This window comes from Papio anubis, chromosome 14, assembly GCF_008728515.1.
Source record: "Papio anubis isolate 15944 chromosome 14, Panubis1.0, whole genome shotgun sequence".
NCBI classification, from domain to species: domain Eukaryota; kingdom Metazoa; phylum Chordata; class Mammalia; order Primates; family Cercopithecidae; genus Papio; species Papio anubis.
In genome coordinates this window covers 101,351,709-101,369,952 of record NC_044989.1, presented here as the reverse complement: position 1 = coordinate 101,369,952, position 18,244 = coordinate 101,351,709, and the positions used below count along the sequence as shown (strand labels likewise).

Genomic DNA, 18,244 nt, shown 5'->3' with positions numbered 1-18,244 from the left:
TTGATCCTTTTATCATTATATAAGGTCCCTGTTATGGTTTGAATATTTGTCCCTCTGAAACTCATGTTGAAATTTTTTTTTTTTTTTTTGAGACAGTCTCGCGCTGTCGCCCAGGCTGGAGTGCAATGGCATGATCTCAGCTCACTGCAAGCTCCGCCTCCCAGATTCACACCATTCTCCCGCCTCAGCCTCCCGAGTAGCTGGGACTACAGGTGCCCGCCACCACGCCTGGCTAATTTTGTTTTTGTATTTTTAGTAGAGATGGGGTTTCACTGTGTTAAACACGATGGTCTCGATCTCCCAACCTCGTGATCTGCCCACCCCTGCCTCCCAAAGTACTGGGATTACAGGCATGAGCCACTGCGCCTGGCCCTCATGTTGAAATTTAATCCTCAATGTGGCAGTATTGAGAGGTGAGGCCTTTAAGAGGTAGGTGATTCAGTCATGAGGGCCCTGCCCTTAAGAATTCATGAATTCATGGATTAATGGGTTATCATGGGAATGAGACTGGTGGCTTTGTAAAAGAGGAAGAGACCTGAGCCAGCACACTCAGCCCCCTTGCCATGTGATGTCCTGGGCCAACTCGGGACTCTGCAGAGGGTCCCTGTCAGCAAGAAGGCCCTCACCGGATATGGCCCCTTGAACGTAGACTTCTCAGCCTTCATAACTGTAAGAAATAAACTCATTTTCCTTATAAATTACCTAGTTTCAGGTATTTTGTTATAAGCAACAGAAAATGGACTACGTCAGTCCCTTTTTGTCCCTAGTAATTTTCTTTGCTCTGAAGTGTGCTTTCTTAGATATGAACATAGCCACTCCTGCTATCTGTGGATTAATGTTTGCATGTTACATCTTTTCCATCCATTTACTTTCAACCTGCCTATGTTGTTGAATTTGAAGTGAGTTTCTTGGCAACAGTATATACTTGAGTCATTTTTGTTTTTAACTTCACTCTGTCTTGTCTTTTGACTGCTTATATAATTTACATTTAAGGTAATTCTTGGTATGTTAGCACCTAAGTCTGCCATTTTATTACTTGTTTTCTATTTGTTTCCTTTGGTTCTTATTCTTCGATTTCTCTTTTTATTCTTCGATTTCTCTTTTCTTGCCTTTCTGAGGATTCCTTTAAACAGCATTGAGGACTCTATCTTGACGTAATTGTCGTGGTTTTGACATAGTTCTCATGGGGTCACATGAGTATTACAATAGACACGTGTGATTTAGCACAGTCTGTTGTTGCCGATGTTTCACCACTTTGAGGTGTGGAAATCTTTTTTCCATTTAGGCCTCTTTACCTTCCCCACTTTTAAATATCATTGTCTCAAGTACCAGATGGAGGCATAATTTTTGTTTCATCAAATGTGATTCACAGAACTTGTGACAAAAAGGACAGCGTACTGTATGTCTCCCATATTTCTGCTCTTCCCATTGTTTTTTTCTGATACTCCAACATTCTATTATCATTTCCTTTCTCATCGAAAAATTTTCTTTAGCTGATCTCCAAGGGTGAGTCAGCTAGTGACAAATTCTTTTGGTTTTCCTTTGCCTGGGAATATTTTTATTTCCCTTTCATTCTTGAAAATAAATTTGCTGGATGTAGAAACTGTGGTTGACAGTTCTTATCTCAGCCCTTGAAACCTTTCGTGCCACTTCCTTCTGGCTTTCTTGGTGGTTTCAATGATAAATGTGTTGCCATTCAAATCACTATTATAGGTAATATGTTATTTTTCTGCCTGTTTCCAGGTTTTTTTTGTTTTGTTTTTTGTTTCCAAAAGCTTAATTTTCAGAGCCTCTGTGTTGTTTCAGCCTGCTTGGTTTATCTGGTGCCTCTGGGGCTACACCTGAGGAGGAAGAAGGGTTTCCCCAGGCTAGACCTTGGGACTTCTCTCCATGAAGGAGGTGCTCCTCCTACTGATGATGCTCCTGGCTGCCTCTGGGGAGCGGAAGAGCAGAAGAGCGTCAGGCTGCAGAGCAAAGAGGCTTCCCGGACCAAAAGGCTTGTTGAAGCTGGGTCTGTCTAGGCAGATCGATTCACGCCCGCAGTGTCTCTTGGTGGAAAAGGGGTGCCTCAAACCCAGGAAGGAAGGAGAGTATTTTCTCTATTAACCACCCCCAAAATTATTTTGCCTGATATTATTAGAGGAACTCAAGGAAGGATGAATCTACCTGGGTTGCCTTCTGTCCCTAGGTCAGGCTTGGGAAACATTGAGTCTGGGTTTCAGCGTGCAGGGCGGGGGATGCAAGATGCTCTGCTACGGTGCTGATTGTACAGTCCTGGGGCCCCAAACCAGCTCACTCTCTTATCACCACCTTTCGGAGTTTTCCTTTGGTTGCCTCTTGCATTATTTCCAGGGTTTACCGTTGTGCTTAGTGTGGAGGGGCATGGAGAAATAGGTTCATCTTGTCTCACCCAGAAGTCTCCACTATCGTATTTTAACTGATCATATTTTGAAGTATTAGGTACAATCATATAATTAAACATTCCGCTCACTAGTAATATTGGCTCCTAACGTGTATATGGTTTTCAAAAAGCATCTGTGGTAGCTTGTATTACAAATCATGTACAGGGAACAAGGTGGTGTAGATTCACTTTTCCTTGCTCCTGCCTCTAATACAGCTAAATACTTGGAAATTATTCTACAGACAAGGATAGAAGAGCTCCGAAAACTGGAAAGAAGAAAGTAGACTGGGTAGAGATGACAGGAGTAGAGAAATGACAATGTGGTGGGTTCCCTGGGTTTCCTTTTTGTCTTCCACACACACCCCTGGACTGAGCATTGGAGAAATGTGCAACACAGTCTGTTATGTCAATAGGCGTAGGCATAAAATCTCAAGAAAAGCCTGCATTCTGGCCAAAGGGCTAGGAAAGGGAAGGGAAGTCCAGTGGAGGCCTAGTAGGGGGCTGCAACCCTCTTTCCACAATCAGGGCATGGGCTGGTGACCCATCTGCCCACAGTAGCAGCTTCAGAGTTCTGGTAGACTGACCTCCATGCTCCATGCACCCATACTCAGAGCACTGGCAGGCGGGATCAGGATCAGGATCAGGATCAGCCTGCCTGCCAGGGCTCTGGGTATGAATATGTGGGGTCACTATTGTCCACCTGCATGCACAGTAGAGAAGCCATGGGTCAATTCAATGCCCATTCCACGTGTGGAGCACTGAAATGGCAGGCCATGCTACCCACATGACAACACTGGCAGAGCCTGATGCCTCCCTCCTTACACCAAGGGGCATAAGGAGACCCAGGCGGCCACTCTGGCTCTCCCCACTCCACGGAAAGTGGTCCATGGAAGTGGGTTGAGCCCCGGCAGGCGGCACCAGTAGGGATTAATCAGAAGTCTCCGCAGTGGCAGAACGAAGCAGACAAGAATAGCGTGCAAAGGCTCAGGAAACTGAGCTGGCATTGGACCCACAGCCCATGAAAGTAGGCCAGAACCTACACACTAAACCTAAACAGGGCGACTGCCTTCTGTCTAAAACAGAAGATTTAAATAGGATCAAGAGTCTCCTAACATAACCAAGATTCCCAGGATACAACAGAAACTCACCCATAATCCCAAAGACCAGGTAAGCCACTGTTTGAATGAGAAAAGACAATCAACTGATGCCAAGACCGAGGCGAATCAGATATTGAATTATCTGACAAGGATTTTCAAGCAGTCATTATAGAAGTATTCCAACAGGCCAGGCGCGGTGACTCACACCTGTAATGCCAGCACTTTGGGAGGCCAAGGCGGGCAGATCACGGGGTCAGGAGATGAAGACTATCCTGGCTAACACGGTGAAACCCCATCTCTACTAAAAAAAAAAAAGTTAGCTGCAGGGTGCCACTAGTTGGCTTTGAGGGGCTGAGGCAGGAGAATAGGGGTGAACTCCAGGAGGTGAGAGCTTGCAGTGAGCCGGGATCAATGCCCCATCAAAATTTTAGCCTGGTGACTGAGCAAGACCGTCTCAAAAAAAAAAAAAGCTCCAACAAATAATTATTCTCTTGAAACAAATGAAAAAAACTGAAAACCTCAGGAAAGTCATACAAAAGAATCAAGTGGAAATTATACAACTGAAAAATACAATAATTAGAGTAAAAATATATATAAATACCATGAAAAAATCATGCAGTCATGATAAAATAAATACATCGAAGTACAGATCAATATGCTCAGGAGCCCTACTGAATGTTTACCGTGTGCCAGATGTTGCACTAAGCATTTTCCCTGTATTAATTAATGTGATCTCACAACAATCCCATGAAGTAGATACTGTTATCCTTAATTAATGGATGAGGAAACTGAGACACAGAGAGACTGAGTGACCTGCCTCAGATCACACAGCTTGCTAGTGGTACAGACAGGCAGTCTGTTCCAGTCTCTGCTCTTATCCACATGTAGTATTATTGCGTAGTGTTCTGCTGCCTCTTGGGAGAATTAAAATTATTTAAGTCATTCATCTCAATGGGCTGTTTCTTCCAGGGCTGCCACAAAAGCCTCTCCCTAGTGTCTCTAATCTCTACCTCACCTCTGTGTTCAGGTTCCTCTCCTCCCAACCCTCCTGCTCACCCACTGAAGTCCACCCTCAGACTTTCTTGCTCCTTGAACTCATCTCTGCCTCAGGCCTCTTGCACAGCTCTTTCCTCTGCCTGGAACGCTTGTTCCAGATCTTCACGTGGCTCCTTGACTGGCACTCTGTTCAAATGGTGTTGTCTTGGGGAGGACTTGCCATGACTCCATTGTATTGTATTCAGGTCACATCTCACGATTGTCCTTTTATTTTTTTGAGACAGGGTCTTGCTCTGTAGCCCAGGCTGGAGTGCAGTGGCGTGATGATAGCTCACTGCAGCCTTGACCTCCCGGGCTCAGGTTACTCTCCCATCTCAGCCTCCTGAATAGGTGGGGCCACAAGTGCACCACCACACCCAGCTAATATTTATATAGACATATATATTAAATATAAAATATTTAATTTTGTATTTTTTGAAGAGCTGGGGGTCTTGCTATATTGCCCAGGCTGGTCTTGAACCCCTAAACTCAAACAATCTGCCCATGTTGGCCTCCCAAAGTGCTGGGATTACAGGTAGGAGCCACCACGCCTGGCCTATTGCGCTTTTTTACTCTTTTTTCCTAACTAAGCTTAACAAAAGGAGAGGCCTTGTTTATCTTGTTCACTGCTATATCACCAGTAGCTAGAACAGGCCTGACTTGTTGTAGGAACACAAATACCTGTTGAATGAACAAATAAGTAAATGGCAGATGAGTTACAGAGTTTTCATTACCCGAAAACCAGAGAGATAAACTTATTTATTTTGAGACCTAATTTTTAAGAGGAATTTGTCACACGGATCCTTATATAATAAAATAGACATTTTCATCTGTACAGCTCATTAACAACAGTGTACCTTTCTTACATTTCTGCTTTGTAAAATACACTTTTAGTATGTCCTGAATGTGGCATTGGTAGTGAAGTTATCCTTAAATCTTAATGCTTTAAAAAAAATCTCTTAGCTGGCCAAGACTTTAAAGCTGATCTATTATTTTTGTTTGTTTTTGGTTTCTGTTATTCTTTTTGAGACGGCGTCTCACTCTGTTGCCCAGGCTGGAGTGCAGTGGCACGATCTTGGCTCACTGCAGCCTCCACCTCTCGGGTTCAAGTGATTCTCCTGCCTCAGCCTCCCAAGTAGCTGGGACTACAGGCACGCGCCACCACACCCGGCTAATTTTTGTATTTGTAGTAGAGACAGGGCTTCAGCATGTTGGCCAGGCTGGTCTCGATCTCCTGACCTCGTGATCCACTCGCCTTGGCCTCCCAAAGTGCTAGGATTACAGGCGTGAGCCACTGCGCCTGGCCAAGTTGATCAGTTATTAAATATATGCTGAGCATAGAGTACATGAAAAGCACCTGCTGCTGGGCTTATCTCATGACCAGCCGATGTCACTCTTGCCTTTATCTTTGTCCTCTGGGGGCCCTCCTCTTCCTCACTGACGATAAAGCCTATTTTTCTTCCCCCACAAAGGCCACTCCTAGCCCCTCTCTGTGACATTGAAAACAGAGTCCCTGGAACACTAATGGTCTCTCCCCTCCGAGTGCCGAGGGCCTGCCTAGCTACTTGTTTTCCTGGAGCGCGCAGGGCTCTCCCAACTGTCTGTTAGTTAACTGACTGCTAGGTGCCAGGGGGTGGGGGGTAGGGGGGCATACAATGGAATGCAGGATCTACATCCAGCCTTTCAGGAGCCTACAGATCAGCAAGCGAGAGAACACAATCACACCAGGGACGTTCTAACCATCACTAAAATAAATCTCTCATCACAGCTACTCCTTTTCCTAGCTTCTCTATTTTTGCCAATGTAACTTTTCCATCCCTGTGACTAAGAGATGAGTAAGAGATGTAAGAGGAAGAGCTGGTTTGGCACAGAACACAGTAACTTTATTTGAGGTTGAGTTTGAGGTTTAGGTGCGACAGGCTTGACTGAATCATCTCTGCTCCCTTCTACTACACACTGACTCAACCAACTGCCAGATCCTGAAGACCCTGCCTCTGAGAGGTCTCTCAGACCTGCATCCTAATTCCAGTGCAAATCTGAACAGCAGCAGCAGCCCTGGGGCCATCTCCAGGCTCATCACCCTCTCCTTTCCCAACTATTCTTCTTAAACCCCAATGCTGAACTTTCGGTTCTCCAATAGCTATTTCAGTGCCCACTCTGGGAATATGTCCTTGTTCCTGCAGCTATAAACAAAATACCTTAGACTGGGTACTTTAAAACAAAAGAAATGTATTTCTCACAGTTCTGGAGGCTGGGAAGTCCGAGATCATGGTGCGGACAGATTTGGTGTCTGGTAAAAGTTTGCTCTTTGCTGCTTCTTTTTTAACATACTAATTGTACACATTTATGGGGTACATGTGACATTGTGACACATGCATCAGGGTGTTTAGCATATCCATTACCTTGAACACTTATTTCTTTGTTGGGAACATTCCAAATCTTTTAGATATTTTGAAATACATAATATATCATTAACTATAGTCACCCTACTGAGCTATCAAATACTAGAACTTATTCCTTCTATCTAACTGCATGTTGATACCCATTAATCATTAACCCACCTTTCATTCCTCCCTATTCTCTCCAGCCTCTGGTAACCACCATTCTACTCTTCGCCTCCACAAGATAAACTTATTTTAGCTCTCTCCTATGTGTAAGAACATGCAATATTTGTCTTTTTGTGTCTGGCTTATTTAACATAACGACCTCCGGTTCTTGCTCTCTGCTTCTAAGACAGTACCTTGTTGCTACATCCTCATGTGGCAGAAAGCAGAAGGATGACAGAGATGAACACTGTGTCCTCACATGGCAGAAGAAATGAAAGGGCCAGCTAGCTCTCTCAAGCCTCTTTTACAATGTTATTAATCCCATTCATGAAGGCGGAGGCTTCATGGCCTAATCATCTTGCAAAGGACCCACCTCTTAATATTGTTGCATTGGGGATCACGTTCAATGTGAATTTTGGAAGGACACAAACATTCGAATCACAGTAGGACAGAAACAAGCAAAGCTTCATGGTTTCTGCCCTTGTGCATATTCCACCCTACTTCTCAAAGGAAGGCTCCAAAGGACTTGTGGACACCCCCCACTGCCCAGCCTGGCAATCTAGGCCCCCTGAACTTTCCCTCCAGATTCATCTTCTACTAGAGTTCCATGCACGCCTGTACAGGAGGAAGCCCATGCCTTCATGTACCTTTATCTTTGCTCCCCTAAGCCTGGATGTCCTCTGCACTCCTGCCTCCTTCTCCAACACCACCTGTCAAAATTCTAATCTGTCCTTCAATGCTCCACTCAAAGCCCAATGCCCTTGTAGGCCCTTCATGATCCCCTATCCAAAATGTGTGCTCCCCATTGAGTTCTCATGGTACCCTTTTGTACATTTCTGACATTCGTCGTGTTATACTTGAGGATCAAAGTAAATGGACATCTTAGCCTCCCTCTTCAGCTATCAGAGAAAAGGGTCCCTGTCTTACCCATACTGGAGGCTCCTCATCTCTCCACCACAGCAGCTGCCTCATACACAGGATGCTTTATACCAAGGGTGACCATACAATTCACTTTAATTTATTGTTCAAACTAGAACACTAAAGTGAAAGGAGCACAATAATTATGCAGGGCTCCAAGTGAAATTGATATTGTCCTTGGCTACCTGGACATGCAGTTATCTCTTTATGCCAAATGAAGGCTCAAAGAGCAGGAATGCTGGTTGTATGGATGGACAGTGATCAGCATGAAGAAGTGGGCGAGTTTCCTGTAGCTGGCATTGTTGGGGATGGTCCTACGGGGCAGGTGGTCTCTGAGGTATGTCCAGAAGGTACAGATGGGATTCAGGAAGGTCCCATTAGACAGAGACAAGAAGAAACGGCACTATGGCAGGTTGGACGGTGGGAGCACAGGTGGACTGCATTTGGTATGTTCAGGGAAAAGTGAGTGTGGTTTAAATTATGGTTGATGTTGGGGAGAAATAGGCAACACGGTTGGAAAGTGGAGTTGGAAGGAACTTGGCTAACACCAGCCTAGGTCCGGTCTTTATCCAGGAGGTAAGAACAAGCACCCACGTGTTTCTGAGCAGGAAAGAGACAAAGCAAATGTAGAATTTTAGGAGGATTCATCTGGTAGCTGTGTTTAGAGCAGGGAGAGGCTGAGGAAGGGGAGGCCATATGGGATCACTGGAAATAATTTCAGTGTAAGATGATAAGATATTAAAGGAAATATTGGTTACCAAAAAGAGTGAGTCAGGAGAACTTAAAGCGAAAAGTTAACAAGGCTTTGTGATCCACGGGGGTCAGGGGTGGCTTTGGGTTATACTTTGTATAGGTTCTATCTGTTGATATCGAGATTGAACTAAGAAAGTCAAGGGGCAGAGATAACTTGGAGGAAGAGGCTAAATTTAGATTTCTATATGTTGAGTGTGAGGTACCAGTGGCTCACGTAAATGGAAAAGTCCAGTAGAGAGTCAGGGAGGAACACCTAGGAGGTGGGCGAGGTCAGGACCAGTGAGAATGATTCAGGAGTCATCCACCTGCAGGAGGCCATAGGTGAAAGACAGAAAGGATGAGATGTCTGGGGCCAAACAGTAGGAAGAGTGATGGCGATTATCAAGATGAGATCTCAGAGAAAGCCTGCGCTTAATGGAGAAGGGAAAGAGGAAGAGACTGAGGATTTGGGGGTGGGGGAGTTGAATGACACAGTCCTGAGGGCTAAAGGAAGCTTCGAGAGAGGTGCCCAATTGTGTCAAATCTTGCAGAAAGGTTGAGAAGGATAGACTCGGTGAAAAATGACTTTGGCAACTGAATGACAGTCAAAATGAGAAATGTCTAAGGAAATGAACCAGAAATGGATTTCTCTGGCTAATGACATTGCCGGAGGCTGACAAAGGGGCATTGGTTAAATGTTGATGTGATATGTGTGTTTCCTTAAGAAGGACTTAAAGACAGAACAACCAAAAAGTCAGTTAGATACAACTAAAATATGAATGCTTCTTTTATTTATTAATTTATTATTACTACTATTTTGAGACAGGGTCTCAGTCTGTCACCCAGGCTAGAATGCAGAGGCGCAATCACGGCTCACTGTAGCCTGGACCTCGTCAGGCTCAGGTGATCCTCGCACCTCAGCCTCTCGAGTAGCTGAGACTGTCAGTGCACAGCACCATACCTGGCTAACTTTTGTATTTTTTAGTAGGGATGGAGTTTTCTCATGTTGCCCAGGCTGGTCTTGAACTACTGAACTCAAGCGATTCTTCCACCCCAGCCTCCCAAAGCACTGGGATTATAGGCATCAGCCACCACACTTGGCCTGAATGGCTCTAACATTAACCAGGTTTGTGACCCAAGACCAAAGTACCAAAATGATAGTTACTAACCTGTGATACCTTTTTTCACCTATAAGGTAGCAATACTGGGCATAGAAGAAAGAGCTTTTCTTGATACAGATCCCATCATAATGATACCTGAGAAAATAAAGGCTGTCTTTAAATTTATGTCTAACTACTGACATGCTTTATGGAAAGCAGAAAACAGGCGAGCTAATGAAGACTTGGAGTTCTTCTCCAGGTTTTATCATTGGCTGCATTTCTCTGGAAAAGCTAATCCTTCAGTCTGACCAAGCTATGTAGACAAGCAACTTCATACACTTTCACACATATCAGCCTTGAAATGGGCTTGTGGAGGCTCTCCTCTGCTTGCCTGATGCAGGACATGCTCATCTTAGAGAGATGTGATAGGGAAAGTCTCCTGTGCCCTGCCGCCCTGCCCCCTCAACCACTGTCTCCCCTGCCCCCCCGGCACCCATTAACCTTTTTCAGGTGAAGGGAAAATGACACCAAGGTTCCTTCCACTGAAGTTGTCAGAAACCCAGTAGAGAAGTCAAGAGCCTTCTCTGCAGCCCAGACTTTCCTCCGCTAAGCCCAGGGGACTACAGCAGCTTGTCCCGGAGGCTTAAGACAAAATGTTTTCAAGTTCATTATTGCCCAATATTAGGTTTGGCAAACACTTCCACTGTCTTCAATTCCTTGGTGAGTGGCAGCCCCGTTTCCTAATTTGGTTTCAATGTCTTCTCACTGATTTCCCCTCGCAATTTAAAACAAGCAACAAATAGCAATAATAACTGAGTGACAATTATGACACAAGGCACCCAATAATGCTGGAATTTCTTTTCACGTTAGAAATACAACCTTTGGGCCGGGTGCAGTGGCTCACACCTGTAACCTCAGATCTTTGGGAGTCTGAGGTGGGTGGATCACCTGAGGTCAGGAGTTTGAGACCAGCCTGGCCAACATGGGAAAACCCTGTCTTTACTAAAAATACAAAAAATTAGCTGGGCGTGGTGACAGGTGCCTGTAATCCCAGCTACTCAGGAGGCTGAGGCAGGAGAATCGCTTGAACCTGGGAGGCGGAGGTTGCAGTGAGCCATGATCATGCCATTGCACTCCAGACTAGGCGATAAGGGTGAAACTCCGTCTCAAAAAAAAAGAAAGGTAATATAGCCTCAGGACCGCACCTCCCAAACATAACTCAAGTATGCTAATTGGGTGAACACTGAAATTTTAGTTCAAAGGGTAATTAAAACAGTTCCAAGGCTGGACATAGTGTCTCATGCCTATAATCTCAGTGCTTCAGGAGGCCAAAGTGGGAGGATCACTTGAGCCCAGGAGTTTGAGACCCACCTGGGCAATTTAGCAAAACCTCATCTCTAAAAATGTAAAAATTAGCCAGGCCTGGTGGAACACACCTGCAGTCCTAGCTGCTCAGGAGGCTGAGGTGGGAGGACTGCTTGAGCCCAGGGGCTTGAGGCTGCCGTGAGCAATGATCACACCATTGCACTCCAGCCTAGGTGACAGTTCCATTATTTGATGTGTGTTAATTATTTAAATATTTCAAGAATGAGACATTTACATAACTGTAGAACAATAAAAATATATTGTAACCTTCACATTTTAACAAAATTCCGAAGAAAATAGAGGCCAGCGTTTGGTTCTAGCACCAACTGAATGATTTCAGGCACTGGGAATTAATGTGAATTGTGGACACTCTTTGGTAAGAGTTGTTATTCATAGTTTGTTTTGGTTTGCATTTTTTGTCATTCATTTTGTGATTTTCCAAATCCTTGTTTTTAACACTTGAAATAAAACAAAAATTCTAAACCTACCTGGCACTTCCTCTAGTGCCCAGCCTCCGGGTGCCAAGGTCAGGAAAAACCAATCTCACAAGCTAAAAGAATAAGCCAGATTTAAAGTTGCAACTTGAAAACTTAGAAACAAACTTCCAATTTTTTTATCTTACAATATTTAAATTATATTTCTATTTCCTCCTTTCTAATAAACAAACAATAAAGAAAATAAGTATAACAATAAAGTAATACGGTAACAATAAAGAAAATAAATGGAAATGAAATTTTTGAGGAAAAAAAAGACAAGTGTGAAAAAGAAAACATACCCCTTGGAGGTCAGGCACGGTGGCACCTGCCTGTAATCCCAACTTTGGGAGGCTGAGGCAGACAAATCACTTGAGGTCAGGAGTTCAAGATCAGCCTGGCCAAAATGGTGAAACCCTGTTTCTCCAACCTGGTCTCTACTAAAAATACAAAAGCTGGGCATGGTGGCTCACGCCTGTAATTCCAGCACTTTGGGAGGCTGAGGCAGGTGGATCACGAAGTCAAGAGATCGAGACCATCCTGGCCAACATAGTGAAACCCCGTCTCTACTAAAAATACAAAACTTAGCTGGGTGTGGTGATGTGTGCCTGTAGTCCCAGCTGCTCGGGAGGCTGAGGCATGGGAATTGGAGGTTGGAGGTGGAGGTTGCAGTGAGCCAAGATCGCGCCACTGCACTCCAACCTGGTGACAGAGCGAGACTCCGTCTCAAAACAAACAAACTTAGCCGGGTGTGGTGGCACACACCTGTAGTCCCAGCTACTCTGGAGGCTGAGGCAGGAGAATCACTGGAACCAAGGTGGCAGAGGTTGCAGTGAGCCAAGATCATGCCACTGCACTCCAGCCTGGGTGACACAGTGAGACTCTGTCTCAAAAAAAAAAAAAAAAAAGGAAAAAGAAAAAGAGAAAAAAAGAAAAGGTATCACTTGGAGAAAATGCCATTTAAATGTCGATGTTGGCCAGGCGTGGTGGCTGTAATCCCAGCACTTTGGGAGGCCACGGTAGACAGATCACCTGAGGTCAGGAGTTTGAGATCAGCCTGGCCAACATGGTGAAACTCTGTCTCTACTAAAAATACAAAAATTAGCCGGGCGTGAACCCAGGAGGCAGAGGTTGCAGTGAGCCGAGTGCATCACACTCTAGCCTAGGCGACAAGAGTGAAACTCGGTCTCAAAAACAAAACAAAACAAAAAACCTCAGTGTAATTTCTTCCAGTCTTTTTTTCAAAGCCCCAATATGTGTAAATGTTCTCTGTGTTTCAAATTTAAAACCTGGCATCACGCAATTAGCATGTCTGCAGCTTTGCATTCTATTTTCTTCCCTCAACATTATGCCATGGACGTTTCCCCTTGTCATTAAAATTTTTCTGGAAACAGGGAATTATGAACCACAGTTATAATTGGTCTCACAGGTTGGCATCATAGTCCAACCTGTGAGAATGCTATAATTTTCCTATTTTTCTTTTTCTAATGTGATAGTCATTTTCACTTTTTAAGTTATTATTATACTTTAAGTTCTAGGGTACATGTGCAGAACGTGCAGGTTACACAGGTATACGTGTGCCATGTTGGTTTGCTGCACCCATCAACTCGTCATTTACATTAGGTATTTCTCCTAATGCTATCACAACCCCCAACCCTGTGACAGGCCCCACTGTGTGATGTTCCCCTCCCTGTGTCCATGTGTTCTCATTGTTCAATTCCCACCTAAGAGTGAGAACATGCAGTGTTTGGTTTTCTGTCCTTGTGATAGTTTGCTGAGAATGATGGTTTCCAGCGTCATCCATGTCCCTGTAAAGGACATGAACTCATCCTTTTTTATGGCTGTATAGTATTCCATGGTGTATATGTGCCACATTTTCTTAATCCAGTCTATCATTGATGGATTTATAATCCTTTGGGTATACACTCAGTAATGGGATCTCTGGGTCAAATGGTATTTCTAGTTTTAGATCCTTGAGGAAGCACAACACTGTCTTCCACAATCGTTGAACTAATTTACACTCCCACCAACAGTGTAAAAATGTTATTTCTCCACATTCTCTCCAGCATCTGTTGTTTCCTGACTTTTTAATGATCGCCATTGTAACAGGTGTGAGATGGTACCTCATTGTGGTTTTGATTTGCATTTCTCTGATGACCAGTGATGATGAGCATTTTTTCATGTCTGTTGGCTACATAAATGTCTTCTTTTGAGAAGTGTCTGTTCATATCGTTTGCCCACTCTTTGATGGTTTTTTTTTTCTTGTAAATTTGTTTAAGTTCTTTGTAGATTCTGGATATTAGCCCTTTTTCAGATGGGTAGATTGTAAAAATTTTCTCCCATTCTGTAGGCTGCCTGTTCACTCTGATGATGGTTTCTTTTGCTGTGCAGAAGCTCTTTAGTTTAATTAGATCCCATTTGTCTATTTTGGCTTTTGTTGCCATTGCTTTTGGTGTTTTAGTCATGAAGTCTTTGCCCATGACTATGTCCTGAATGGTATTGCCTAGGTTTTCTTCAAGGGTTTTTAATCGTTTTAGGTCTTACATAAAAGTCTTTAATCCATCTTGAGTTAATTTTTGTATAAGGTGTAAGGAAGGGATCCAGTTTCAGCTTTCTATATATGGTTAGCCAGTTTTCCCAGCACCATTTATTAAATAGGGAATCCTTTCCCCATTGCTGGTTTTTGTCAGGTTTGTCAAAGATCAGATGGTTGTAGATGTGTGGTGTTATTTCTGAGGGCTCTGTTCTGTTCTATTGGTCTATATACCTATTTTGGTACAAGTACCATGCTCTTTTGGTTACTGTAGCCTTGTAGTATAATTTGAAGTCAGGTAGCATGATGTCTCCAGCTTTGTTCTTTTTGCTTAGGATTGTCTTGGCTATGCGGGCTCCTTTTTGGTTCCATATGAACTTTAGTTTTTTCCAATTCTGTGAAGAAAGTCATTGGTAGCTTGATGTGGATGGCATCGAATCTATGAATTACCTTAGGCAGTATGGCCATTTTCACAATATTGGTCCTTCCTATCTATGAGCATGGAATATTCTTCCATTTGTTTGTGTCCCCTTTTATTTTGTTGAGCAGTGGTTTGTAGTTCTCCTTGAAGAGGTCCTTCACATCCCTTTAAGTTGGATTCCTAGGTATTTTATTCTCTTTGTAGCAATTGTGAATGGAAGTTCACTCATGATTTGGCTCTGTTACTGGTGTATAGGAATGCTTGTAATTTTTGTACATTGATTTTGTATCCTGAGACTTTGCTGAAGTTGCTTACCAGCTTAAGAAGATTTTCGGCTGAGAAGATGCGGTTTTCTAAATATACAATCATGTCATCTGCAAACAGGTATAATTTGACTTTCTCTTTTCCTAATTGAATACCCTTTATTTCTTTCTCTTGCCTGATTACCCTGGCCAGAACTTCCAACACTATGTTGAATAGGACTGGTAAGAGAGGGCATCCTTGTCTTGTGCTGCTTTTCAAAGGGAATGCTTCCAGTTTTTGCCCATTCAGTATGATATTGGCTGTGGGTTTGTCATAAATAGCTCTTATTATTTTGAGATACGTTCCATCAATACCTAGTTTATTGAGAATTTTTAGCATGAAGGGCTGTTGAATTTTGTTGAAGGCCTTTTCTGCATCTATTGAGATAATCATGTGGCTTCTGTCATTGATTCTGTTTATGTGATGGATTACATTTATTGATTTGAACATGCTGAACCAGTCTTACATCCCAGGGATGAAGCCGACTTGATCATGGTGGATAAGCTTTTTGATGTGCTGCTAGATTCGGTTTGACAGTATTTTGTTGAGGATTTTCACATCAATATTCATCAGGGATCTTGGTCTAAAATTATCTTCTTTTGTTGTGTCTCTGCCAAGCTTTGGTATCAGGATGATGTTGGCCTCATAAAATGAGTTAGGGAGGATTCCCTCTTTTTCTATTGATTGGAATAGTTTCAGAAGGAATGGTACCAGCTCCTCTTTGTACCTCTGGTAGAATTAGGCTGTGAATCCATATGGTCCTGGACTTTTATTGGTCAGTAGGCTATTAATTATTGCCTCAATTTCAGAACCTGTTATTGGTCTATTCAGAGATTCAACTTTTTCCTGGTTTAGTCTCGGGAGAGTGTATGCTTCCAGGAATTTATCCATTTCTTCCAGATTTTTTAGTTTGAGTAGAGGTGTTTATACTATTCTCTGATGGTAGTTTGTATTTCTGTGGGATCAGTGGTGATATCCCCTTTATCATTGTTTATGGCATCTATTTGATTCTTCTCTCTTTTCTTCTTTATTAGTCTTGCTAGTGGTCTACCAATTTTGTTGATCTTTTCAAAAACACCAGCTCCTGGATTCATTGATTTTTTGAGGGTATTTTTTGTGCCTCTATCTCCTTCAGTTCTGCTCTCGTCTTAGATATTTCTTGCCTTCTGCTAGCTTTTGAATGTTTGCTCTTGTTTCTCCAGTTCTTTTAATTGTGATGTTAGGGTGTCGATTTTAGATCTTTCCTGCTTTCCCTTGTGGGTATTTAGTGCTATAAATTTCCCTCTACACACTGCTATAAATGTGTCCCAGAGATTCTGGTATGTTGTGTCTTTGTTCTCATTGGTTTCAAAGAACATCTTTATTACTGCCTCCATTTCGTTACTTAACCGGTAGTCATTCAGGAGCAGGTTGTTCAGTTTCCATGTAGTTATGTGGTTTTGAGTGAGTTTCTTAATCCTGAGTTGTAATTTGATTGCACTGTGATTTGAGAGACAGTTTATTGTGATTTCTGTTCTTTTACATTTGCTTGGGAGTGCTTTACTTCCAACTATGTGGCAATTTTAGAGTAAGTGTGATGTGGTGCTGAGAAGAATGTATATTCTGTTGATTTGGGCAGGAGAGTTCTGTAGGTGTCTATTAGGTCTGCTTGGTGCAGGGCTGAGTTCAGGTCCTGGATATCCTTGTTAATCTTCTGTCTTGTTGATCTGTCTAATATTGACAGTGGGGTGTTAAAGTCTCCCATTATTATTGTGTGGGAATCTAAGTCTCTTTGTAGGTCTCTAAGGACTTGCTTTATGAATCTGGGTGCTCCTGTATTGGGTGCATATATATTTAGGATAGTCAGCTCTTCTTGTTGAATTGACCCCTTTACCATTATGTAATGGCCTCATCTCTTTTGATCTTTGTTGGTTTAAAGTCTGTTTTCTGAGAGACTAGGATTGCAACCCCCTTTTTTTTGCTTTCCATTTGCTTGGTAGATCTTCCTCCACCCCCTTATTTTGAGCCTATGTGTCTCTCTGCACGTGAGATGGGTCTCCTGAATACAGCATGCTGATGGGCCTTGACTCTTTATCCAATTTGCCAGTCTGTGTCTTTTAATTGGGGCATTTAGCCCATTTACATTTAAGGTTAATATTGTTATGTGTGAATTTCATCCTGTCATTATGATGTTCGCTGGTTATTTTGCCATTAATTGATGCAGTTTCTTCCTAGCATTGATGGTCTTTACAATTTGGCATGTTTTTGCAGTGACTGGTTTTCTTTCCATATTTAGTGCTTCCTTCAGGAGCTCTTGTAAGGCAGGCCTGGTGGTGACAAAATCTCTCAGCATTTGCTTATCTGTAAAGGATTTTATTTCTCCTTCACTTATGAAGCTGAGTTTGGCTGGATACGAAATTCTGGGTTGAAAATTCTTTTCTTTAAGAATGTTAAATATTGGCCCCCACTCTCTTCTGGCTTGTAGGGTTTCTGCCAAGATATCCACTGTTGGTTTGAAGGGCTTCCCTTTGTGGGTAATTCGACCTTTCTCTCTGGCTGCCCTTAACACTTTTTTCTTCATTTCAACTTTCGTGAATTTGACAATTATGTGTCTTGGGGTTGCTCTTCTCCAGGAGTATCTTTGTGGTGTACTCTGTATTTCCTGAATTTGAATGTTGGCCTGCCTTGCTAGGTTGGGGAAGGTCTCCTGGATAATATCCTGTGGAGTGATTTCTAACTTGGTTCCATTCTCCCCATCACTTTCAGGTACACCAATCAAACGTAGGTTTGGTCTTTTAACATAGTCCCATATTTCTTGAAGGCTTTGTTAATTTCTTGTTATTTCTTCTCTAATCTTGTCTTTTCTCTTTATTTCATTAATTTGATCTTCAATCATTGATATCCTTTCTTCCACTTGATCAAATCGGCTATTGAAGCTTGTACATGCGTCACAGATTTCTTGTGCCATGGTTTTCAGCTCCATCAGGTCATTTAAGGTTTTCTCTACACTGTTTATTCTAGCTAGCCATACGTCTAACCCTTTTCAAGGTTTTTAGCTTCCTTGTGATGGGTTCAAACATCCTCCTTTAGCTCAGAGGAGTTTGTTATTATTGACCTTCTGAAGCCTACTTCTGTCAACTTGTCAAAGTTATTCTCTGTCCAGTTTTGTTCCGTTGCTGGCGAGGAGCTGTGATCCTTTGGAGGAGAAGAGGCACTCTGGTTTTTGGAATTTTCAGTGTTTCTGCTCTAGTTTTTCCCCATCTTTGTGGTTTTATCCAGCTTTGGTCTTTGATGGTGGTGATCTACAGATGGGGTTTTGGTGTGGATGTCCTTTTTGTTGA

At 42.9% G+C, this 18,244-nt stretch overlaps 1 protein-coding gene across 9 annotated transcripts in view; it reads right to left on the bottom strand.

Moving 5' to 3' along the window:
* Positions 1 to 18,244, bottom strand: part of RFX8 (RFX family member 8, lacking RFX DNA binding domain) — an 83,726-nt gene that overhangs the window by 44,442 nt on the left and 21,040 nt on the right. For 8 of the 9 annotated variants that reach the window (XM_031655432.1, XM_031655438.1, XM_031655434.1 and 5 more), the window contains 2 exons: positions 11,683 to 11,744; positions 9,899 to 9,985 (listed from right to left, as the gene is read on the bottom strand). The exons of the other annotated variant lie outside the window; for it this stretch is intronic. In XM_031655432.1, the coding sequence (XP_031511292.1) occupies positions 9,899 to 9,985; positions 11,683 to 11,744 (149 nt within the window). The remainder of the gene's footprint in view (positions 1 to 9,898; positions 9,986 to 11,682; positions 11,745 to 18,244) is intronic. 9 annotated transcript variants of the gene reach the window in all.